Here is a 24,194-nt window from a genome sequence, read left to right on the forward strand (position 1 = left end):
TTCTCATAAAAAACAGCGTCAGGATGCAATTAATATGCTGTAAAAGCCTTAAGTGTCAACTGGAGAAACCATTTTAAAGCACTTCAAGATAAAACCCCTGGGGATTGCTTTTGTTACCTTAAAGGTGCCTTTTTTCCCTTTTCTTTCTTTCTTTTTTTTTTTTTTTTAAATTTATTTTTTATTTTTTATTTTTTTGCAGTTAACTGCGATCTAAGCAGAGATTCAGGTAGTAACAAATAAAATCTCTGGAAAATCTCTTGGTAGAAAGAAAAACAGAAAAAAAACACCCAACGAAGCTTAAAAATGTTGTTTTCTTTTTTGAAAAGGGCAAGGGGTAAGAACAGGAGGAATTTGATCTTTCTACTGAGTCCACACGGGGTAGAAAGGCAGTAAAACATGGAACACCTGAGAGGTGCAAAGAAAGCCTTAAGCTGGAAACTGTGGAGAAGAAGGAGTTAATGCTTTTAAGCAACCATCAGTCCTCTTACCATAGATAAGGGTGCATTCTAGTGGCAAAATCCATGCAATGCAGCTACACAGATCACTGATCTAAAAAGAAACCTGGGGAATATGAAGCTTTGGAGGAGTGTGTGCCTATGTGGAAGGGGGGTTGACTTGAATCGCACATAAAACTCACTCAGAATTAGCTGATCCCTTTGAATTTCCCACTGCCCTGGTCGATGCCCCCGTGCTGGAGCTTGTGAGCAGAGTCCCACCTTTGGTTCTGCTCACCCCCTGCTCCAGGTGTAACCTCTGAGCACAGCTGCAGGGGCTGCACGCCCCAGGTTTGGAGATTGCCTCCCCTACGATTCCAGCTTCCCTGCTCCTAGAGATGAATGAGAACTAAGGGAGGCAAGTGAGAAGGACCAGGGCCGGGAGAACTGTAACCCTGAGGAATGCAGCGGTGGAACAAAAGACAACAAACCCCAAGCTGCCCAGGACAGGGGATGAGCACTGCAAAGCGCTTTAGGGTTTTTTTTGGTTTTTTTTTTTTTTTTTTTCTTCTCACTCCCCATTTTGTGCGGGGCAAGAGGCATAAGAATGAGCTAAAACGTGCAAATTGGAGTTCACATGGCAAAATTCCCCTTCTTTTCTGGCATGCCCTAAGCAACAGCGAACTTTTCCAAAGAGGAATCTAACACAGTGCTTACAAGCAGCCCAGCCCTCCCTCTGCTCACTGTCCGGCCGTGTTAACCCTTGCTGTTTAGGGGTGTCAGGGGCGCACCCCGGCACAGCCTCACCGCGGTTTTAAACCTCGCCCGGGGGCAGAGGGACAGGAGAGGAGGGCTGGGCACCCTGCACACACAAAGGCTGCTTCCTGGGCCCGGGCAGACGACAGGAGCTCTCTGGCAGGCACCCAGCCATCTCCTGCTGCTCACCTTTGGAGCTCCCAGCCCGCCCGCTAGCCGGGCACCAGGCGGGCTGCGCACCCCACCAGCACCGGGCACACACCTCACATCACGCCCTGCCAACTCAATCCCCCGCTCCCTCCCCAGACTCAGAGCCCTGACCTCTCCCATCCAGTCTCCCTGCTGCCCTGCAACCCAAAGGCAACCCTTTGCTTTTTTTTTTTTTTTTTCTATTCCCCTTAAACCGTGAAGATCTGAACTTTCCCCCCACACCCCCCCCCGCCCTCTCCTCGGCTTCTCCTTCCCCCTCCTCCTCCCCTTGTCTCTCCTCATAATATTATCCTTGATCAGTGCCCGGGGTTTGAAGCCCAGAAGTCAGGAGCTGCGCTCCCCACCCCCACGGCCCGAGCGCGCACTGATAGGGCCCTCGCTGCTGGCACCTAGTCAAGCTGAGGTGTCATTGGGATCTCAAATTGCAGCGAGGGGCTGGCAGGCAGCCAGAGGCAGTCTATTTAAAAGACAGCCTGTTCTGCAGTATTCAGTCTCTTTAGAAACTTCTCCAGGGGAAAAGTGTTGGGAGATCTACAAAGTGGATTTTTTTTTTCCTCTTTTTTTTCCTTTCCCCCTGATTTTTTACCGCTCCTCTGCCGACTTTGCAACAAAAAACTCCAACTTTGCAGAAAACTTTTTTTTTTTTACTCTTTTGGTCTTTTTTTTTTCTTTGCAAATCTTGGAAGAGGAAAGCGGGAGAGTTGAACAGAGCCGATCGAAACACAACTTTGCTTCATACCAAGCTTCCCAGCAGCTCGCTGCGTCGGGAGAGACTTTTCCTCCTGCAGAAGAAGAGGGAGGGGAGGGGAGCTTTGCATCCCCTCTTCCTACTCCTGCGTTTTCTTTTTTCTTTTTTTTTTTTTTTTTTCTTCTCTTGACTGCTTTGATGCATTATTAGCAGGACACTGGTTTTCAAGGAACTTTACTCCCTTCCCAACCTGCCTCCTCCCAGCCCTTTGGGAATAGTGTGTGTGTGTGTGTGTGTGTGTGAGCGTGAGTGAAATCGCCGTCCCACCTCCCCAAACACCCCTGCTCCCCCACGCCTCCCCCTGCAACCTGTAGGCTGTGCAACCCCTGCAGGCTTCGCTCCCTTTCCCTCCTCCTTCCCTCCCTCTTTTTTGCGCTCCCGCGGATCGCGGTGCGAATTCCCCCTTTGGAGGCGAGAAAAGGCTGAAAGGAGAAACAGGGGGGGAAAAAGACAAAAAAAAAAAAAAAAGGAAATCTAGACGTCCACCCTCTCCCAACGCCAAAAGAAAAGCAGGAAGGTCTCGCACCCCGAGAACAACCCCCAGAGTGGGGGGCCTGCAAAGCAGGGGCTGCGCTTTCCTTTTTGAATTTTATTTTTTTTAATTCTTAATTTTTTTTTCTTTTAATTTTTTTTCTTCTTCTTTTTTTTTTTTTTCCCCTTGTCCCCCGAAGGGGCAAGCGGAAAGCCAGCGCCGCCCGCTGCCGGCAGCCCCCCGCGCCCCGTCCCGCAGCATCCCCGCCGCGATGCTGCTGCGGCTCCTGGTGCTGCTGGGCGCCTGCCCGGGGCTGTCGCGGTGCCTGGGCTCCTTCGTGCAGTGCGAGCCCTGCGATGCCAAGGCGCTGTCGCTCTGCCCGCCGCCGCCGCTGGGCTGCGAGCTGGTGAAGGAGCCGGGCTGCGGCTGCTGCCTCACCTGCGCCCTGCCCGCCGGCCAACCCTGCGGCGTCTACACCGAGCGCTGCGCCCGCGGGCTGCGCTGCCTCCCGCGCCAGGGCGAGGAGAAGCCGCTGCACGCCCTGCTCCACGGCACCGCCGTCTGCCTCAGCGAGAAGAGCTACCGCGAGCAAGCCAAGGCCGGTGAGTGACCCCGATCCTCCATCCGCAGCTCTCCCGGATGCTTATCCGCCTTGCCGGCTCCTTTTCCATCTTTCCGCCTGCTTTTTCCACCCCACCGCCAGATCCCTCGTTCGTTTTCCCTCGTTCCGGGTGCTCTTCCATGACCCTCCGCTTGCTTTTCCGTCTTTCCGGCTCCCTTTCCATCTTTCCGCTTGCTTTTCTGCTCCCTCCCACTGACTGCTCTTCCCTGCCCCCCGCCGCTGGTTTCCCATCCCGCCGGCTGCTTTTCCATCTTCCCAGGTGCTGTTCCATGCCCCCACTTGCTTTGCCGCCTTCTCGGCTACTTTTCCATCTTTCTGCCCGGTTTTCCATCCCCCCTCCCCCCCCTCCCCTGCCGTGTGCTTTTTCGCCTTCCCGGCTCCTCCATTCCCCTGCACCACCACCAGCTGCTTTTCCATCTTTGTGGCTACTTTTCTGTCTTTCTGCCTGACTTTTCTCTTTCTCTCACGCAATTACACACCCTGGCTGCTGTTCCATCTTTCTATCTACTTCCCCGTTCTCTCTCCTCCCCACCCCCTCCACGAGCAACTTTTCCAAGCCCCCAGTTGCTTTTCTGTCTGCTTCTCTACCACCACCACTTCTCCGGCTGCTCTTTCACCCCCCTATTGCTTTTCCACCTTTCCAGCTACTTTCACATCTTTCTAGTTCTTCCACCCACACCCACACTTGCTTTTCCATCTTTCTGGGTACTTTTCCATCCCCCTAACTGTTCTTCCATGCCCCCTGCCACTTTTCCCATCCTTCTTTCCATCTGTGCTCTGGTCAAACCTCCTGTTGCATCATCTCACAGCCTCCCCCCATCCTTCCTTCCATTATCGCCTCGTGATTGTCCCATCTCCAGTGGAAGGGTTTTCTTTCCCCACTTCCCAGATGCACCCTTTTAGTCACAGCTGCACCCCAGTCCTTCCCCAGTTGCATCCTTTACATCTTTCCTGCATCCCTGTCTTCAACCCTCTCCCTGACAACTTTCTATCGCCATATCCTTTGCCTTGCTCTTGCCCGAGCTGATCTCTGCAGACTGAAGCACAGAGGAGAGCAGGGCATCTCCTTTCAACCAGCAGCCCTGTTCCCAAAATCCTCAGACACCCCTAGGTTGTTGCTCTGCCTCACACTTCCTCCTTGGAATCACTACAGCCCGCTCTTTCTGTCTGCCAGCTGCTGGACATCTTTGTTGGGTGATGGGCTTTAGCTCAGGGAGATGAAGAGAGCAGGTGCATTAGGGACAAGATATGCGTTTGCAAAAAATAATGGTGGTGTGGCTAATAACGGGCAAGAACAGGTTAAAAGCAAGCATGAAGGCGAGCACAGCAGCACCAGTGCAAGGCCAAGCTTCTGAAGTGTTTGCACCTTGCACGTGACAAAAGCATGAAAAAAAGCACTCCTTCATTTTGACACTCATTTCACTCCCATTTCTGAATCCTGTAGCTCATGTGAGGACAGATTCCCTATATTCCTCCAAATACATCTGTATTTCTGCCACGGTGTGAAGAAGAGGTAGGGAGGGTGTCTGTATGTCTGGGGGACCACTTGGCAAAAAAAAAAAAAAACAGAAACCCTCACTTTTTTGGTCCATGAAACAGTCATTTCTACTTGTTGGCAAGTGTCTGCTTATACCCATGCAACGGGAATCCGTTTCTCCTTTCTAGCACCTAATAAATCGTGATGCTTTTATTATTTTTCCCCTTTGCTGCTTGCAGGCAGTGGTTGTGTTGCTACGCACCATCCTTCAGAGCAAAACCAAATTTCTGTGTGTAAAAACTTCCCCCCTCCCTCGAATGACATCAGATGTCCAAACTCCCTTTAATCAGCCAGAAACAGCAAAGCTGAGCTTGGTTTTTTGAAGGGCAGCTGTTAGGAATGAGGGCTGGGAGCTGACCTGCACAGGGAGCAGAGGGTGAGGCCAGGAGTCACGTTCCTGCCGTGGAGCCCAGGAAGCTGGGCAGTAACCACTGTCAGCAGAGATAGGCGAAGGATGCCGGAGCACGTCATCCTGGTGTTTATTTACTCTGCACGTGTGTGTGCGTGGCCAGGGGCAGGCAGTGTGGTCAGGAAGGCAAAGCCATGCAGCTGAAACCCAGCAGGAGAGCAGGGCCCATCCCTGCGCCTGTGCACCTTCAGGTGCCCCATACAGACACCTGGAAAGGCTTTGGTGCTTGACTCCCAGTATGAATATCCTTCTGTTTCACCTGCCTCGCACTTCCCACTTTAGCAGGTGCTTTGTGTGAAAACTTTAATCAGGTCCCTTGTAATTCTGCTGCTTTCGATTTTCTTGGGATGGGGAATACCCGTTGAATGAACAAGGAGAGGGACAGGAAAGCGGTGACAGGTTTGTCGTGCAAACCAAGCCCCTGGCACTACCTGCACTTCCAGTTTGGACTCCCCAAGTGCCGCAGGGGCCTCTTTTCGACAGGTTTTGTTCACAGACAGCAGATAAGCCTGGATGGGAAAGGCTGCTGCAAGAAGCCACAGGAGACCAGCAGGCTCCTCTTGAGATTTATGCAATTGCAAAAAAGAAATAAAAAATAAATCAGGAATTCCTGAGGATGGGAGAGGGGGAAAAAAAGTCACTTGGCATTCGACTGGTAGCGTGTGAGAACAAAGTATATTTTCATAGGCATGTTTCTAAGCAACAGGGCAAGAAAAGAAATGAAGTTTGACTTGAACTTTCTGGCCTCTGCCAGTTTGGCCAGCAGCACAGGGACTGTGCACTGGGGAAGCTGGCCTGGCCCTCCCATCTATCAATGACCAAAATTGGCCCTGAGCTGCGAACCACTGAGAAAAAAATCAGCACTCTGCAAAATAAACTATGTGACAGTGGTGAGGACTAGATCAAACTGAATTTCTATCTATTTCTGCCCTCGTGCTGGCCAAGTTTAAAATTGCAGATGCTTTCCTCCTTATGGACAAGGTAGGAATGCACTGAGCAGCGCTGCAAGAGCCACAGCCTGGGAGGCCAAGCTTAGCTCTCCTGTAGAGCAGGTGTCTTGCCTGGGGACAAGATGCTCGCAGGTACCGTGCCTCAGTTTCCTCATATGTATGCTGGACACAGTGGTACTGAGGAATATTAGAGATAATGAGCAGAATGTCCTGGTGTGTTCAGAGGTCTGAAATGAAAGCAAGTGTGGGATTAAAGAGCCTTAGTAGGACTTGTTTTAAGTAGATGGATATGTAGGTACTGACAGGATGGTCCCTATAGTCCTTCCTCCCACAACAGTCAGACAGTGTCCTTTACTGAAAGCCAAACATCACGTCTGCAATTGACTGTTCCTGGTAAAAAAACATGAATGAGCTTCATTTATGGCACAGGCTGCAGGATTCTGGGTTTTCTCTGTTTTGTTTAGGTTTCCTTTGAAATATACCACGTCTTTCCATTTTTCTCCCCTGTGCTCCTGCCAGACTTCCTCCTGCTGAGACAGCAAGGTCAGGCTGAGCACCAGGGAGCGGAGGGCACAGATTGGAGCCTGCTGCCCTAAAAAGGCTCATGGAAAAACAAAGGTTGTCAAATATTTCCTTCTCTCTCATTCCTGCTCTCTTTCTAGAAAGCGAGCAAGACTTGGCAAGTTTCCTCATGAAACCGTGAGCCAACGATAACCAGGAGGGGAAAGGGGGGAGGGTTTGCAGAATTAGCCCTAAGAAAATCATCTTTGCTGCGTCAGCTGAAAGGTGGAGGAGGAGGAGTGCTGCCGAGCCCAGATTTACTGCAGCTTGTGTTTGGTGCTGTCTTTTGTTGCTCCCCAACATATTTCCCCCCACCCCATTCCCCCTTCCCGTACTCGCCTGCTTTACATTTGGGGATGCGAGGGGGGATGTGGCAAGGCAGGTGGGCAGCTCTGAGCCGAGGTCCGGGGTGAGGGTGAGGGTTAGGGCAGGGGTCAGGGGAGCAGGGCGCTCGGGATGCGCGGGTTTGTGCACATGTCACTGCGGGAGGGACCCGAGCTGGTGCGAGCTGCGGGTCCATTGTGCAAAGCAGCTCCGAGCTGTCAAGGTGGAAGCTAGTATCAACAGGCCTGCGAAACCTCAGACACAAAACAGGAAAATTTCCATTTTTCTTTTGATCTGGAGTTTCAATAACAATATATTTTAAAAAAAAAGAGAGAGAGAGTGAAATCCATCAGGTGCCAGCAAGAGAGCTGGGTTTCTGCGGTGTGTGTGTGTGTGTGTACGGGGGAGGAAGGGATGGGGTGGTTCAAACAGGAAAGGAGGGGCCTTGGCTGGAAGGATTTTTCGGCAGCCTGGTTTCTAAGGAAGGAGAGAGAATATTAAGTAGTTGATCCAAATGAAATTCCTGCCGAGTGCCAGCAGAGTTCACCGGAGAAAAGACGCGGCTCTGTGCGTGCGTGCGTGCATGAGTGATAGAGCTGGCCCCGAGCTTCCACAGCCCTGGACTCACTCCAGGGCAGTGCAGGGAGCCCCTCCTGAGCCTGCACCACCGCAGCGGAGAGCAGGGGCTGCTCTCAAACGGGAGCCTCTGCAAACCTGAGGGATGCTGGAGGAGGCCATTGTGCCTCCTTGTGTCATACTTCAGCAGCAGCATCCTGAGCCCAGATGATCGTCGCGCCTTTGGCACGTCAGTGACACGAGCAGTCATGTGCGACTGGAAGCGTTCGCTTGACTGCGGGGTGTCCCCTCAGGCTTGACAAAAGCGGGTAGGAAACACTGGGTACCTTCTGTGCCAGCTTCAAGACATCCGTCAGCGTCTTGTGTCGCTCAGTTTGTCACACGTGTCAGGGCAGAGGGGGAGGAAGAGGAGGAGAGGCGGCTCCCGGCGCTGCCGCGCACGGAGCGCGGTGCTCTGCCTCCTCCTAACGACGGCGGCGAGCTCTGCTCGCCCCGGGACCCGCACGGCAGCGGCGCTTCCCAAAACTCTCCATGCAAACTGAAAATCCTGGGAGCAGCCTGGGAAGGCTGGCGGGAACCTCAGTCCCTCCGGGGCTTGCCATCCTCCTCCCAGCTGGGTGAGCTGCTAAGAACAGTTGTAGCTCATTTCGCTGTGCTAACTCACAGGGCAGATAAAAGCGCTCGTGGCACAGCAAATCCTGCTCCCCCCTTTTTCTTTCTTGCTTGGTTTTGGTTTTGTTTTTTTGTTTTGTTTTGGTTTTTTTTTAACCAAGCACTTAGTAGTGCAAATTCAAGGCCAGACATTAGTGGAGAATTTGGCTGGAGCACACCTGCCCCTCGATGTGGGCTGCAGAGCAGCAGGATTAATATGCACAGGGAAGATACGCGTGTGAGCGTATGCACACATGTACCCGTGTTCACACGCCCACACACGCCTGCATAAACATTTAATGTGTGCAAGCACACACACGGAGCATTCTTGTCTCTGGAGGCAGAATGGTTTCCAGGCAGCACACACAAACCTCTCTTAGATGCAGGGGTTCTGGTTATGACTGGCACATCGTATTTTGCCATGAAGATCAAATACTGGCGTACAGATCAGTCCTCCCACTGAGGGCTCAGAAATGAGATGCACCAGGTGAGCATATCAAACAATGCGAGGCGAGAAGGAGATAGATGCAAGATCTATCCTCCTCTCAGCCAGCTGTGTGGATGCAAACTCACCCCCTGTGCTTGGAGGTGGCTTGTGTTTTCTGGCTAGACTAAGATAATACACTGAGAGATTTCTTGAGATTTTCCCATGTCAAGCAAGCAAATTCTCCACAGCAAAGGTGTGAAGTTGTGACTTGCAAAGGACAGCTGGTCCACCTGCCAGGGCAGTGGTGCCTGGTGTTGTAGGTGAAAGGAGATGGTGCCAGGGGCACTGAGGTCTCTGGGATCCTGCAAACTTCTCCATGCCCAGGCAGCAACAACTGGCCTTCAGGAAGGTATGAAAGAACTGAAGTGGGAAAAGATGGCACATCTGCTGAAATGTAGCAGCTGAGGGCAGGAGAAACAGCATCCAGCACTGAGCAGAGGAAGCTACAGGACCCAATGGCATGATTCATGCAGAGGTCAGAGATGATCCAAAGATCATCTTTGGCTTGTGTGAACTCACTGGCAGCCAGCCTGATAACCATCTAATCATTTATAAGGTTTTTTTTACTGGAAAAAAGTAGATATTATCTGTTTATCATGAGGACAGGAATAGCCAAAAGCATGAGGAGGCTGTGCTGGTGAGAAGGAGAGGGATGCCTGACCCCCCATGCTGGAATCCCCTAAGACTTGGCCCACTGGGTCCAGTGAACATGAGCCTCCACACTGGGTTTCCCCAGGGTGATACAAAGGGAAAGGACATGGAGTAGGGCAGTGGTAGTGCCAGCACTCCTGGATCTCAGGGCTGCCCATTTAAGATCACTGGGCACAGTTCATGATTCATGCCTCCGGTCATCCTGGAAGGGTCCTGTCATATCTGGTGACATCCCCCATCCCCTCACCACTCAACCCCCACAGGATGCTGTGTTCCTTCAGCTGTGTATCCAAGGCAACTCTCAGCAAGATGTTGTTGTTGAGGTGGCTCTTTGATGCTAGTGATCTGAGGGGACCCCTTAGTGTTCATGTCAATCCACTGCTTGAAGTTAATCCCAGCAGGAGCCAGCATAATGTGTTTGCAGAAATTTGGGACTCTTGGTGATTTGATGTGAGCAAATTTGCTCTCAAGGAATCCATTTCTCAGCACGTTTTGCTGAGAAATCTTCTCAGAAGTCTAAGTCTTCTGTCTGTAATGATTCCAGGACAAGTGTGAGAGAGAGACTCTGGTAACAGGTTAAACTTTGAGGAGGCATGTTAAATTTATTCTTGTGAAGTCAATGGGCATTTCTTGTGTGTGCGTGCACAAGGCTTTGCCTCACTATTGTCCTTATTCTCCAGACCCCTTTGATATTCCCATCATTTTTTATTGTAACTCCACCCCAGTGGTACTGTCTCTTCCATGCAGAATGTGGGAATGGGGGGTCAGTATCTCCCACAGCAAACTGGCACACTGTTCCCTGTTAGCCTGGCAGGCTTTGATCCTGCAGGATGCTGAGCACCTTTCCTCTAGGGCCAGAGAATCAAAGGCTTTTGGGCACCTCTCCCCTCAATGGGAACCAGCTGCCTCAGTCCTGGAAGGACTGTGGGGCCAAAGCAAAGGCTGTTGGCTCTGGTAGAGTTGGAGAGCTCTTTGCAGTTTTGAGCCTTGGGGGCTGTTGTTGTAGTTTGGTTTGTTTGCTTGTTGGATGGACACAGCTGGCTTGATGATGGAGATAATTGTTATGTTGATGGAGATGACTTGTCTGGTTGCTATTTAAGGGCAAGAAAGTAATCCTGACAGATACTTAGGGAAATTATTGCCTAGCTAAACAGAAGAAGGAATGTTTCTTAAAGGTAACTTTGGGGGCAGAGTTGGCCAAGATGCATAATTCTTTTTTGTAGAAAAACAGTAGAAATATTTTATTTTTCCAAATACAGATGGGATTCATCAGAGGACAATTAAATCAACAGAGCCATTTATTATTCATGCTTAAGAAATCAGATGTTATGTGTTAGACTAATGATGAAAATCTGTAATTAAATAAGCCAGTAAAAACTATGGAACCTGGCTTTCACTTCCTAATTTAAAGGAGATGCTGGAAAAGAAGAAGAGTTTCTAGGGAAGAATTGCATGAGTTATACCTGTCCAGCTGTCAGTTATGCTGCTGCCACAGCTACATATATGTCTTCAGATATTTTATCTAAGTACAAAGTGACATACAGTCATTGCTTTTACTTGTGCATCCTTCTTTCCTGATAAAATGGTAGATGTGGGTGAAATTTTACTGCATCATTTCATAACCATTTCAGTGGCCAGTTATTTGGTTTTGCAAAAGCAGTAGTGGCCTAAAGTTGCAGGAGAAACAACAAAGTGCAACAAGGATTTTATCATTCCAGAAAGGCTCCAGACCTGTGGCAAGGGGTGATCAGTTGTCTTTCATGGAATTTCAGACCCCAAAATAGAGGTCTGTGCCCTTTTGTCCATGAAGAGATCCATGGGAATGTTTTAACATTCAAAAGCCTCTTTGCATTGTTTTGGGCCAAAAGAAATTGCTAATGTATGCAGTGGTACAGGGTGGGAAATGGCTGAGAGGCAAGAGTCATCCATTAGGATCAAGCTGGGGCAAATTTCTCCTTATTGATATTGTCTGAGTGTGAATGTGATCACTTTTTTGTGATCCTACTTAGGTGGACTGAGAGATTAAATAACATCCAGGCCATGCAGGCAAAGGCTTTCTGAGAGAAGGAGCCATTAAGAACAGAGTCCTGAGGGCAGAGGTTGGAAATTTCTTTGCTCAGAGGTGGTAATAGTCAGCATGGACAGTACATGTGATGATGTGTCATCTAATGCTGACACAGAGATGAGCAATGGATGATCTCACACAGCTTTTACATCTGGTTTAAAGCAAAACTGTGAAAGTGAGGCTGAAGGCCTGGAAGTTAATCCAGGCTAGACTGGAGTTTGCAATCACAGCTGGAAGCCTGAAATACTTTTGGTGTTGTAACAGTTCTTGTCCAACACCTGGCACAGGTGCATTTCCACACTTCACCTTGATGGGCCTTTTCCTCTCTCTTTGGGGTGAGCAAGGCGTTTGGCTTTCTTGGCTCTTGCATTTCCTAACTTCTCTTGAGGCCAACAGAGACTCTCAATAATCATCTGTGGGAACAGGTCTTGGGATGGAGACCACCAGCTTCTGGCAGGAATGTTTCCCGGATTCAGTTCTAGTAGAGTAGTTATTAAAACTTCTGCTCAACATGAAACAAAATCAGATTTAAAACCCTGTGCAAAAGGCAAAAGCCACCTTCATCCGTAGACAGGCCAGAGAGCTTAGTGTCTGCATAACCTCTAGTGTCTGCATTTTTGGTAGGACATCCTTTTCTCAGGATCCTCTCCTGCAATATACGATTTTTCTTTTAATTTCATTCCTAAGGTAAAAAGCTACAATTTCCACACTGACATCCCAGCTCTTAATAGCTACCAGCAGCACTCCTTTGGTTATGGGTCAGCTTCTAAGGCCTTCTTAGCACCTGACTCTACTATGATTTGTAATACTTGGGTTTCAGAAACCAAAACAGCATCAGCATCCTGGTAGCACCTGCTCTTAAGTCCAGGTTTCTTGATGTCTCATGTATATTGATACCACACTTCATCTGAGTTTTAAAGACAAGCCCCATTTAAAAAAATCCTTCTCCCTAGTTACACTTCCTCCACTGCTGATGTTGAGCTACCTGCATCCAAAAAGTGCCCCTGCCTGCTTCTTTTTCATGCAATAATGATAGTCAGACAGTTGATGGACACTTTTAGGGTTCCAACCCATCACACCTCCTTCATTTCTGCGGGCACAGGAAGATTTTTTCCAAGTCATCTCTAGTGGCCAGATGATCAAACAACCTTTTGTTTTCATTCAGAAAACCTTAAAGCATGTGTGTTCTCATCTTTTTGTCACAAATAAGCCCCATGGAGAAACTGCTGCTAAACAATTTGGTGATGCCTTTCAGAAGCTAATCCAGATTTTCCTCACCTTTAGTGTCAGCTAGGCAGAGACTGTCATACAGTCTTTTCTGAGTTTTCCTTTTTTAATTTCTTCTGCTCTTAGTTTCTTGGCAGCTTGGTATGGGTTTTGCCTCCTTTATTGCAATCAGTGAAATCTGCCACTAGGGTGGATTTACTGGAAAACATACGAGACTAAGAAAGGCTGAATTACTTGATCCTTTCCAGGAAATCTTGGTCACTCTGATATTGAAAGATGATTTATTTAGATTTCTGTGGGTCATAATTCAGCTCTTAGCTTCTTCTGCAGTTTCAGCATATGGAATGTGGAACATCTGCAGTCTCCAGATGATGTGAAGGAAATATGTTTTATCTTCCTATCATCAGTGCATCAGCAACAGGAGCTTCTTGATATAAATCTAGTCCTGCAGTACTTCCTTCCCCTCCACTTGCCAGTTCAGTTCTCTGGAAGATGACTTTGTTCAGGAAATGTCAGGATGATATAAGCTGCTATCTAGCAACAGAGTGACTGCAATTTTGCAAGATTGTGCACATCAGCATCATTTAATTGAAATGTCTGGACGTTTGTTCATCATCTTACCGGAGAGTGAAACTCTGGAAAGTTTCCCAATTCTTTTATTGGTTAGACATTTTGGTTTCTCTCTTGGACAGAAATCATTGTCATGAGAACCCAGAGTCTCTGGCTATGCTGCCTGTTTACTCAGACCCTCACCTGGTCTTGGTGTGTCTTTTATGTGCATTGCAGACTCCCACACCTGATGGGGAACTGATAGTAAACAAATTTCAGAAGTCCTTGGAAAGAGACAAAGACAACACCTTCTGTTCAGCCACAGTCTTTATTTTTACATCTCAAGGCAGCACCAGCCTAGCCCATCAGCTGGCACCCAAGCTTGGCTCTTCCAGCACAGCACAGGAGCTTGGAGACACAGCTTGGAGACTGCTGAACTAACAGCTAGCAATGTGTAGGGAAGGAACTTCCATCATGAAGCTCTCCATATCCAAACCTGCTTTTCTCCTTGCTCTACAGAGTTGCTCTCACAGTTTTATTTTGTGACTGCAGTAAGGAAGGGCAGCTCAGGGAAGTACCATCTGGCACATAGCAACACAGATACTTCCTTAAGCTTCCAGTTCCCGTAGTGGTACCTCTCCCACCTCCATGGCATTTGCTGGCACTGTGAAGTCATGCTGACCCAGAGATCCACTCCTACAGATAGGTCCTGCACTTCCAGAGCAGGCCAAAACCTGAGCTGGTTCCCTTGGGAGCTCCTTTCCCACATGGTGAGCTGCATTTCTCCCCCATCCAGCTCTGTATGAGGACACCGAGGTCATCAGGATGTTGATCTCCCTTTCCCATGAGTCTTGTGCGAACCTGGGGGCAGGCCAAGCACCTGATATTCACGCTCTGCAGGTGAGCCCTGGCTGATACAGCAGAATCTGCATCCGCAGGTTTCTGCTGAGGAGACATTAATCACCTGAGAACGGGCTGGTCTTCCAGGCTAGTTCAGCAAAGCCCAAACAATAACTTAAAAAAACAAAAGGCCACAGAATAGCACATCTCTCTGCCATCAGTGCCTGTTCTCTGAGGTTCATCAGGTATTCTTGAGCTGTGCCCAAGCATCCTTCTTAGCTCTTGGCTTAATAAAATGGAGAAAAGTCCCAGCCTTCCAAGCCAACTCTCTGGATGCTTTTCTGTCTCTTCTCTGAGCTCGGCCTTACTGATCCATATCCCTCCTTTAAAAGGTGTCTCAGTGGAACAAAGGAGTGAGGTCTCATCAACTTCCACCATGTTGTCACAGGGGTATAAGATACTGGAGTACCCTGGAGCCCCTATTCCAAAAGCTTGTGTGGCTTTTGAGCCATGGACTGATTGGATTCTGATCATCCGTCTTTGGTAGGTGACTGGGTGTGGTGGGGCAGAGTAGGTGTTTCTGGGTGCATTTCACAGTGCTTTGACTGCTAAAGACTTCCTTCCACACTCTGCAAATCACAAAAGTGTTTTGCTGCCTTTGGCAGCTGTTGAAGTTCCTAATTCCCAGGGAAGGAAATAGGTCCTATGTTTTCTTACTACTGCTCCTGTCTCTGAAAAACAGCTTGGCCCATGGGAACTACATCACAGACTGCAAGGGGCCCGAGCCTGAAGAGGTGGTGGAAGTTACCTTTGTTAACTTCAGACCTTTGGAGGCCTAAGTGTGATCATTGGAGTCACAAGAGACGAGACTGGACTTTTGCTCCACCCTAAAATCCTCACCCAAGCCAAATGATGGGGCTGGTCATAATTTGGAGGGTGCAGCATCTCTGCAATGACTTACACATGGAGTTTGGCCATCCAGAACACCTCAGTGTTAGCATTCGGGTGTTACGTGACACAGATTTGTTTTAAGTGTCTGTTGCACGTTGCTGTGGGAGGTGGGGTGGCAGTCCCAGCAGGGCTGCTGTTATTCTGTCCTTCTTGGTGTGTGGTGTCTCCTCTGAGCCTCTCATCACCTGCAAGCATTACCAGCATTCTCCCTTGCCAGTCCCTACCAGACAGACTGCACCGGCCTCATGCCAAGACCCCACCAAAGCACAAAAGTTCGTTCAAAGTCCAAGGCACATTGCAGCTGGCTCTCCGGCAGACAACACCCTGGGCTAGTGGAAGGACTGGCTGGAGCCTCCATCCGCAGCCCTGGTGCCAGATGGCCTGGGGCTGGGCGGCTGCCTGAGCTCACTGCCTGACCTCACCAGGGCGGGGGTCTCAGCAGTGACCCCAGCCCAGGCACAGCGCCTGGCCCGCTCCACTGACCACCCCAGCAGGGCTGGGGGCTGGTCACCACCACACTGGACTGTGCCTGGGATGGGAATGAAAGCAAGCTGTTCTTCATTAGGCGGGTGAAAGCTCCTGGGCTGAGTCTGGTGGCCTCTGGGGAGCTCAGGAATGCTTTTGCTCAGTTGTACTCTCCAGCTGCCAAAGGGTGCGAGATGAGATGACTCTCCTCTCTTTGCATCCCTTCCCTGCCTGCATCTTGAGAATGCAAACAGTGGCTGTCTCTGTGTGCTGACCAGTAAGGAGGAATTTTTATTTTCCCGTCATGGCCACAGGTGCAAGTGCAGGTCAGGGAGGAATTTGCCTGCCTGTACCAGGAAGTTTTGGTGTAGATCCAGTATGTCCCCTCCTCTGGAGTGGTAACAAATGGGAAAGGCAGCTGGGGAAAATACTCAGGGTTTTTACCAGCCAGATACCTAAGAACGGAATTCCTGTATAATCCCCATATGCAATGAGCACCTCTGAAGAGAGATGGCTGAGTTTGGGGCAGAGGAAGGACTGTGCAAATTCTCAAAATCTCCATGAGTGACATTTGTATTGTTCCTGTGCTAGAGGTTTAACTGAGATCCCCATTAAGTCTTTCTCTGACACCTTGCTGTTTAAGTGGTGTATTATGTGAGTGCCTATGCTGTAAATAATAATGATCATGATAATAATCAAGAGGGCTGTTTAGCAGGGTTGTGCTGTGGTTGTACATGTACTTCTTAGGTGCATGTGGCTTTTGGGGGTGGTGTTGGACAGGACAGCAAGTCCTCTAGCAGTGGGCTGTGGCTGTAACGAGCACAGTTCATTAGGAGCAGCAGTCAATAGATTCTTTCTGCCAGAAACCAATGAAAATGTGTTACAAAAAATTCGAGCCTCCCAGACACTTGGAAAAAGTTTCGTGCTCCACTCTGTAATGTCAGCAGGCAGGGATGCAGTGTTCCACACACTCTGCTCCCCTACTGGGACCTCACATTGGTCCAGAGCATCCGAAGCCCAGGAGCACCAGGCTGGGTTTTGATGCAGGGCAGGATGATGTGTCGTCTGCTCTGGGTGATATCTCTTAAGGACAGCAGGCAGCCAGACAGGAGCAATTTGTGGCTTCCCAGAAACAGTGGCTGGTATTTTGCTACTCCCCTTCCCTTCTGCAGGAACAGCTGGAAATGGTTCCTGTTAGGGAGCTTCCTCTGGCTAGTATGGAGTGGGGAGAAGACACTGTCCCTCAGCCCAGGGAATAGGACAGCCCATGCTCTGCTGTGGGTATTTTCTGCCTCCCAGGGCTCATGGATTAAGACATCAACAGCACAGTCCTTTTGGCCTGGCCTGAGTCAAGAGTCTTTCCTTCTTTCTCTTCTTTCACTTCTTTCTCTGGGCAACAGTGGATCAGACTAGACATGAAGCCATGGAGTGGCTCTGAGTTGAGTTCAGTCTCCTGCCTTGGCTGTAGGGTTAACATCCCTTTGAAGTGGCTACAACCCATGTGCCACCTCCAAGCTAGTCAGGCATCCTCAGCTAGGCTAGCAATGTCATTCTTTTGTGTCATTTTTCTGTGCCGGTAAGCTTGGGACCTCTACTGGGAGGTGATCCTCCCCTCCTGAGGTGTGGGGAGAAGGAATGGAAGCCACCCATCTCCTGCTTCCCACTGTCTCTCATCTGGGGACACCATGAGCAGGGCCTTCCTGCCCATGCCCTACAGGGATGCAGTGTGCTTTGCCCATGCCTTGTGCCCCCAGAGAGGCAGCTCTGCCTCTGCAGGTGGCCACCAGGCTGGCAGGCAGACGGGAGTGAGTGGGAAGGGGCTGTGTGGCGGGCTAGAGACTGACAGTGAGGGAGGAAGAACTCCAGCCTGAACTCCTTCCTGAGTCTTCGACATAAGTAGGGCTCATTTGGAGAAACTGGGCATTGCTCCTGCCAGCATCTCCTCAGGCATGGAGGCACAGCAGTGCCAAATGCTGCCTGCCATGAGCCAGCCTGGGAGCAGACAGAGGTTAGTGAATGAGCTGGTGGATGACAATGGGCAGGTGGGTGCCGGAGCTCTGGAGGTGCTGATGTGGGTGTCTGGTCTGGCAGCAGTGGGCAGCTGCAGGTTGAGGTGGATGGGCCAGCCAGGAAGAGAAGGGAGGGGCTGCATTCCCCAGCTCTGCCTTTCCCTCTCCTCTTGGCACTGGGAAGGCCCCTTACCACTGCCCAGAGCTTGTCAGGAGTTTCTGTCAGAGACCTCTCCCCTTCAGTTTGTCAAAATTGGCTTGTTAGAAGAAGGGGTTGTATCAACCTTGTTGTTGAAGGATATTAGGCTATAAAAAACATAAGAGGATGGAGGAAAGGGATCCCTTCAAGGCATCCATGGAGTTATCACTGGGATATAAAGACCCAAACTAGACACCACAGAGGAGTCACAGATGAAGGAATCCCATCACTTCTGTCTGTTGTTCTATGACATCCCAAGCGTGTGTTCCCACTTGAGGGGGAACACATGCATGCCAGGGAGAGTGAAGGGGGTCAGTTCCAGGTGCTTTTTCAGCCCTGCAGAAAGCACTGGACTCAGTTTGGGATCTGGGCAGCTTATAGTGTACATCAGTTATCTGCAAGAGCACAGGGCTCCTGTGGCTCCCATCTATACTTGCTGAAAGGGCTCCACAGTAGTCCCCAGCTCACTCTGGCTTGCTGGCAGCTTGCAGGGAGAGGAGGGATAAGGTGATTTCAAGAGGGTAAAGCTGCTGACCATGCGAGCAGTCTGAGCTGCTGCAAACACCCATTGCATGGTGAGTCCTGGGGACTGGACACCCTGTACTCTTTTTCTGACTGAATCCTCACTGCCTTGTATCCTTTATTTGTTATTTGTTTTTATTTGTTAGGATTGCCCCAAGAAGCTGTGCCTCACTTATTTGTTATTGCGGATGTAACGAGCTGTGCCCCTCCTGTGTTACTGGGGGTTGCCAGCACCAATGTGAAACTTCCCTCCCCTTATTACTGTAGGGCAGCCCAGGGCATCCCATACTCTGGCAGCACCTTCTCCAGCCCTGGACGTGGGTGCCAGAGGGGATTCCTGGGACAGAACACAGCGTGTTTCAGTGCCATAAGAAGGGCTTAGTCACTGCAGATGCCTCTGTTGTTCTTTTAGACCTTTAGTTGCCAGAATATCTTTTGAGGCAAAGGATGCATTTCAGCTGCACCGTGTACTGTTTCATTTTCTGGGAAGTAATTCCCAGTTTACTCAATTTCTTCTCTTTTCCCTGTCTGTCATCCTTTTAAAGTAGAAGAGCCCTGAACTGTGCAGGAAGTTAAGTCCTGCAGCAAGGAATAAAACCCCAAGCATATGAGTATCACTGGAAAAAATGGCAAAATTATCCTGTCCTGGGGAGCCACATGAGTCCTGGGGATGGGACAGTGGGTTGTTTATGTTGCTCTTCGCAGTTAGGAGAGTGTCGAGCTGGGGATGCTGATCCAGTGCTGTTCTTACGGAAACAGAAAAAACAAAGGGACACTTTAATAAATAAGTGGCCATGAGAAACTTTCAATTTTTTGCTGGGAGAGTGCAAGGTCACCTTGGCAAGGAGAAATAGGAGACTTGTAGCTGTGGTTGGCCTGGGCACCCAGTGACCAGCCTGTCCGCTTGGTCACCTCCAAACCCCCCAGCTGAGGTGTGTGTGACAGTCTGGCGCTGCCATCTGCCACTTAGCATCTCGTCTGTCCCCCCCGCTGGGCATCCTCAGGCATCCCTGGCCTGCAGTGGCATCCTCTTCACCTTTCTCCCTCCTGGTGCTGCATCTGGGCTAGTAGTCAGTCTGCAGAAAGAATCCTGTTTGCCTTGTTGGGGGCGTATATCTGCTTTCATTTTAATCCTGAGCCTTTTTCCCTCCTGTAGGAGGGGATGAACTGGGTTCACTGGCATAGAAATTGCAAGAGATGCTGTTCAGGGATAGATTTCAGCTACTCTGATGCTTTCCTTCTGCTGCAGTGAGTTTCCTCAGGGTCACTTGCTGGTCCCAGCACGAACTTTTCATCAGTGCCACACGGCTGGGGACACAGGGGTCAGGAGAGTGGGAACCTCAGGAGCTTTAAACTGTATTCAGATTTATTCGAGAAATAACCCTTTTTCACTCTGGTGGTTGTCCTAAATGTCACAAGTCATCTAAGTTTAGACTGTCACCAGCTTGCTCCTATATATAACTGCTCAGGGCTCCTGACTTCATCCTGCCAGCAGAGGTTATGCAGGGGGGTCTACAGGAATATGGGTGCCATGGACCAGAACCTAAACATAGTTCCCTTTGTTGTCAGTCCCATCAGTGGCAGTCAGGCAGCATTGCTTGGCAGTGTTACCCTTGGCTTTGCTGGCTGCTTAGTGTGTGCCAGCAGATGAGAGTTTGATCCCATGAGTGGGGCTGCAAGCTGAGGATCCTGGAGATCGCAGCACTTGTCAGCCACATCTTTGGTATCACTGCTGAAGTGTCTGCCACATGGTGGCTGTGCTGTGTGATTGACCTTGGCTTTGGAATTGTCTCATCTTCAAGCATTCCTGGCTTGTGCTCTTGCCTTCTCAAGGCAGGGTGAAGTATGAATTTGTCACTTAATCCTCTCAGCATGGATAAACAGGGGCTTTTCTGCCTCATTTATGGGTCACCCAGCCCTTCCTGGAGGTAGGATGACCCTTACACTGTTCTTTTTCCACAAAAACAATGATGGCCCTTGTATGTGGAAATGCATCCTAGACCTTTGACTCCTCCATGCCCTCTAGACACCTTCCTGTCCCAAGCTCAGAGGTCACACAAAAACCTTGTGAAGTCCCGCACAGTGGGATAAAGCCAGGGCTGTAGGCAGCAGCTGGAAAAGGGATTCCTTTGGTTATTTGTTTTCATCCTGCCTGGTGCAAAGATCTCCTGTGGGGCAGGGCAGGAGGCGCTCTGTGCAAAAGCAAGCCCCACTCATCACCACTTCCCTTGCAGAACGGGAGTCCCGGGAGCATGAGGAGCCCACCACATCGGAGATGACAGAGGAGACCTACCCACCCAAAGCCTACCGGCCCAAGCATGGGCGCCTCTCTGAGCTCAAGGCTGAGGCCCTGAAGAAGGACCGCCGGAAGAAGCTGACCCTGGCCAAGTTTGTGGGCATGGCTGAGAACACAGCTCACCCTCGTGTCGTCATCCCCGAGCTCCGGCAGGAGTTTGAGCTGGTGGGTGCCTTCACCTTCCCTCCCATGCGAAGGTGACGGTGGGAGGGCTTTTACCCCTGGGAGATGGGTACCAGCTGGGGGGACCTGGGGGCTTTTGCAGCTGGAAGGTTCTGTGAGGTGCTCCCCTTCTCACATTTGATCTCTCTGCGTGCAGGGTCCGTGCCGCAGGCACATGGAGGCGTCCCTGCAGGAGCTGAAGAGCAGCCAGCGGATGGTTCCCCGTGCTGTCCACCTCCCCAACTGTGACCGCAAGGGCTTCTACAAGAGGAAGCAGGTAAGATGTTCCCCACCCAGGAAGGCTTTTCTCTGCTGGTGCCCTGGGTGGGAAGGATGGAGGTTTTTCCTTTGCTGGGTTAGTTGGGGTGTTGCTGCAAGCATCTCCAGATACATTTGGTGGTGGGTGGCCTTGCTGATGGCTCCAAGTGCCATCTGGTCTGAAGCAAGCATCCTGAAGGAACTGGGAGGGAGGGGGAAACGTCAGAGAACCCTGGGCTAGGGTAGCAGCAGGGACAGGGATGTGCTGAAAGCAGAGAGCAGGAGTCAGATGCTACCATGGGGATTGCATTGATGGTGTGAAAGGGGCGAGGCCTGATCGCCAGGGAGGGAGCCACACAGTATCTGGTGGCCAGCTCCTGATCTCTGCCCTTGGGTGTCTCCCCAGTGCAAGCCCTCCCGGGGCCGGAAGCGTGGGTTGTGCTGGTGTGTGGACAAGTATGGCATGAAGCTGCCAGGGACTGACTTCCTGAGCGGAGACCTGCAGTGCCACGCGTTCGACAGCAGCAATGTGGAGTGAAGCCGCATCCCCTCCCTCTGCCCCATCACTATCTACCCAGACTCCCTTCCACCCTCCCCTCCGCACCTCCCCACGCCCCGGGACTCCGATTCCTTTCATCTCATGTAAGACGAAAAAAGAAAGGAAAAGAAAAAAGAGAAAGGAAGGAAAATGAAAAAAACAGAAAGAGAAAGAAAGAAAGGAGAGAAGTAAGGAAAGGAAAAGTAAAGAGAGAAAAGAAAGAAAAAAGAGAAAAGAAAAAAGAAAATGAAAAAAGAGAAGAAGAGAAAAGAAAGAAGAGAAAAGGAAAAACAGAGAAGAGAGAAAATAAACCCTGAAGAAACTGAGGACTCGGAATCTACAACAGCCTTTTGACAACAAGGACTCAGCAAGGAAAGGATAGAGCCAGAGACAAACCAGCCATGGCCGCTCTGCAGTCCTGCACCTCTCCCCAACGCTGCCTGCACCCCTCTGCCACAAGCAGAGGTCACCCCGATGTAGGAAGCTCTCCAAGTTGGTGATTTTCCAGTACGGGTTTTGGGCAGGTTAATTTTTATTTTTATATTTTTTTCATGTTAGCTAGTTGATTTCTGAAGGGTCTTGAGAGAAAACCTTGTGGCCACCGGCGTTCCCCTTGCAGTCCTCCAGACTGTCCTCCCCATGTTGCTGGGACTCACTTGAGTTGATTTCCATCTCAAATGACTGCCCCCACTCCAGGCAGATTTCAACAAGGGAGGAGACCAGGACTGTTTGCTTTGTGTCTGGAGATAAGCTGGGGAGGGAAACACAGATCCTGCAACAACACAAATACCCTCAGAAAGTATCTGTGGACTTAAAAAAAAAAATCATCACAAAAGGAAATACAGCCTTTCCTGTCCAGTTCATCTTGATTGGAAGGTCAGAAATTTTCTGGGACAATCAGGACTCTGACCTTTGTCCATCCAGGTGTGAAAGTGTCACCTGTGTGCATGTGTGTGTGCATTGATGTGGCTTTCCCTCCTTGCAACACTTCACCTTGAAAATCTGGCGTTTTCAATGTAATATGCAACTGGGGGATATACTGCCCCTCCCAAAAACAAATAATAACCTGCTGGATTAAGCACAGGAGGAGCATCGCTGCCTGTGGAATCAGAGCCTCATCAACACGGAGGACTGCATCACTGTTCAGACTGAAGTATCCCTACATGGGGACAGGGGAATCAGGGCCAAAACTCTTCACCACCACAAAGATGACCAACTATGGAGATTTTTGATTTTTTTTTTTTCACAGCCAAAAATGTGGTTTGCTCCAGGGAAAAAAACACCCCAAACGTCCACTTTGTTTCATCGTGGTTTTTTGTTAAGGCTGGTTTATAGCTTTCCCCATGGGTAGGAAAATGCCAATCTCCATCCTTTTGCATTGAGGATACTGCTCATGTTGCCACAGCTGATTCCCATCTTCCCTGCAGTAAGATCCTGTGATGGGCCCTTGCCTTTAACTTGGGACCCAGCTCCTTGTTGAGTGACAGCAGCCACTGCACCATGGAGACCCACTGCCTTGGGCATGCTGGGACAGCCCTCGGCTGCCTTCCTGACTCATTTGCTGTTTTTAACGTTTGCATTTGATTTTGGGACTCTTGCCTCTTGCTTATCCATGACGAGGATCTCCACAAGGTTGGTGCTGGGGGGAAACCCTGCAGCGAACAGAAGGAATGAAAGGAAAGGGAGCTGTGGGGTCTGTGTGCTGTGGTGGGGAAACACTCCCACTGGGAACCACATCCTACTGCCACAGCTGGAGCTGGCAGCCAGCACTGGCCAAAGGACACAGCTGATCTCAGGTGGAAGGTTCCTGAACCCCTAAATCCCTTTGAGCTTCCTGGACCTGGGCAGAGAAAAATGGAGGTCCACAGCACCACTGGGGCCCCACCAGTGGGGATGGGACAAAGGGGATTCCGCACTAAGGGGTTCTGGTGAAGGCTTCTTGCCATCACAGGTTGGGAGCCCTCATAGCCTCCCATGAGATGACATTATTCCCCTAAGCACCTCGTGGGCCCCCCACCAGGATGTTACCCTGATGGAGGGCAGGACTGGACACCTGCAGTTATTTCCCTCCAAGTGACAGTGGGGCACGTTTTGCCTATGGACTTCCACGGACACCCAGCAGAACACATTTCAGCCTGGGGAGAAAGCACCTTCCCATGCTGAAAAGAAGGAAGTGTGCCACCAAATGCAGATCTGCCCCCAAAAAAGCCTGTTGGAGCGGGATAACTAGGTGTTGGTGGAGGGGAGCATGGTGGGGGCTGAGAGAAGGACCCCTCCAGGCTCTGCAGGGCTGATGGAGCAGGGTTGGTTTAACCAGAGTGGTGGGTCAATTCTGGAGTGCAAGAGGAGTGAAGAATGGGGTGAAGACATCAGGAGGAGGAGCTAACCCCAAGGGCCACTGGACACCATTGTTGACACTGTCTGCTTGCTGATCCCTGTGCAAAACCTCCTGATTGTCATAGGCCAGTACCACCTTTCCCAGGACCCTTCCTTCCTTCTCTTTTCCTTTTTCTTGCCTTTTTATTTGTTTGTTTGTTTCATTGTTTAATTTCCCAAAACTTGAAAGCCTTTGGCTGCAGAGAAAGGAGATGTGCCCCTGGGGTGGGATGGGAGCAGGCAGAGGGCAGCAGATTCCCATGGACCTTGCCTTTTGGGGAGGATGCTTTTGCAGGGTGAAGGTTAGCTCACAGGGCCCCACTGTGGTGTTACAATGAGGCCACCACAG

General features: G+C 50.2%; 1 protein-coding gene across 1 annotated transcript; it reads left to right on the forward strand.

Moving 5' to 3' along the window:
• The first annotated feature begins 1,889 nt into the window (after window positions 1-1,889).
• IGFBP5 (insulin like growth factor binding protein 5) lies at window positions 1,890-22,762 on the forward strand. Its single transcript, XM_014889758.2, has 4 exons — window positions 1,890-3,222; window positions 20,450-20,676; window positions 20,831-20,950; window positions 21,338-22,762. The coding sequence occupies exons 1-4, from the start codon at window positions 2,892-2,894 to the stop codon at window positions 21,467-21,469; spliced, it is 810 nt and encodes a 269-aa protein (XP_014745244.1). The 5' UTR covers window positions 1,890-2,891; the 3' UTR covers window positions 21,470-22,762.
• Window positions 22,763-24,194: the final 1,432 nt, after the last annotated feature.

This window comes from Sturnus vulgaris, chromosome 7 (assembly GCF_052056855.1).
Source record: "Sturnus vulgaris isolate bStuVul1 chromosome 7, bStuVul1.hap1, whole genome shotgun sequence".
NCBI classification, from domain to species: domain Eukaryota; kingdom Metazoa; phylum Chordata; class Aves; order Passeriformes; family Sturnidae; genus Sturnus; species Sturnus vulgaris.

What these genes read in the sequence shown, in the direction of transcription:
- IGFBP5 (XM_014889758.2), top strand. Translation starts at nt 2,892, where the DNA reads ATGCTGCTGCGGCTCCTGGTGCTGCTGGGCGCCTGCCCGGGGCTGTCG. An exon ending in TCCGGCAGGAGTTTGAGCTG is followed by an intron (nt 20,677 to 20,830) that starts GTGGGTGCCTTC and finishes CTCTGCGTGCAG; the next exon opens with GGTCCGTGCCGCAGGCACAT. An exon ending in GCTTCTACAAGAGGAAGCAG is followed by an intron (nt 20,951 to 21,337) that starts GTAAGATGTTCC and finishes GTGTCTCCCCAG; the next exon opens with TGCAAGCCCTCCCGGGGCCG.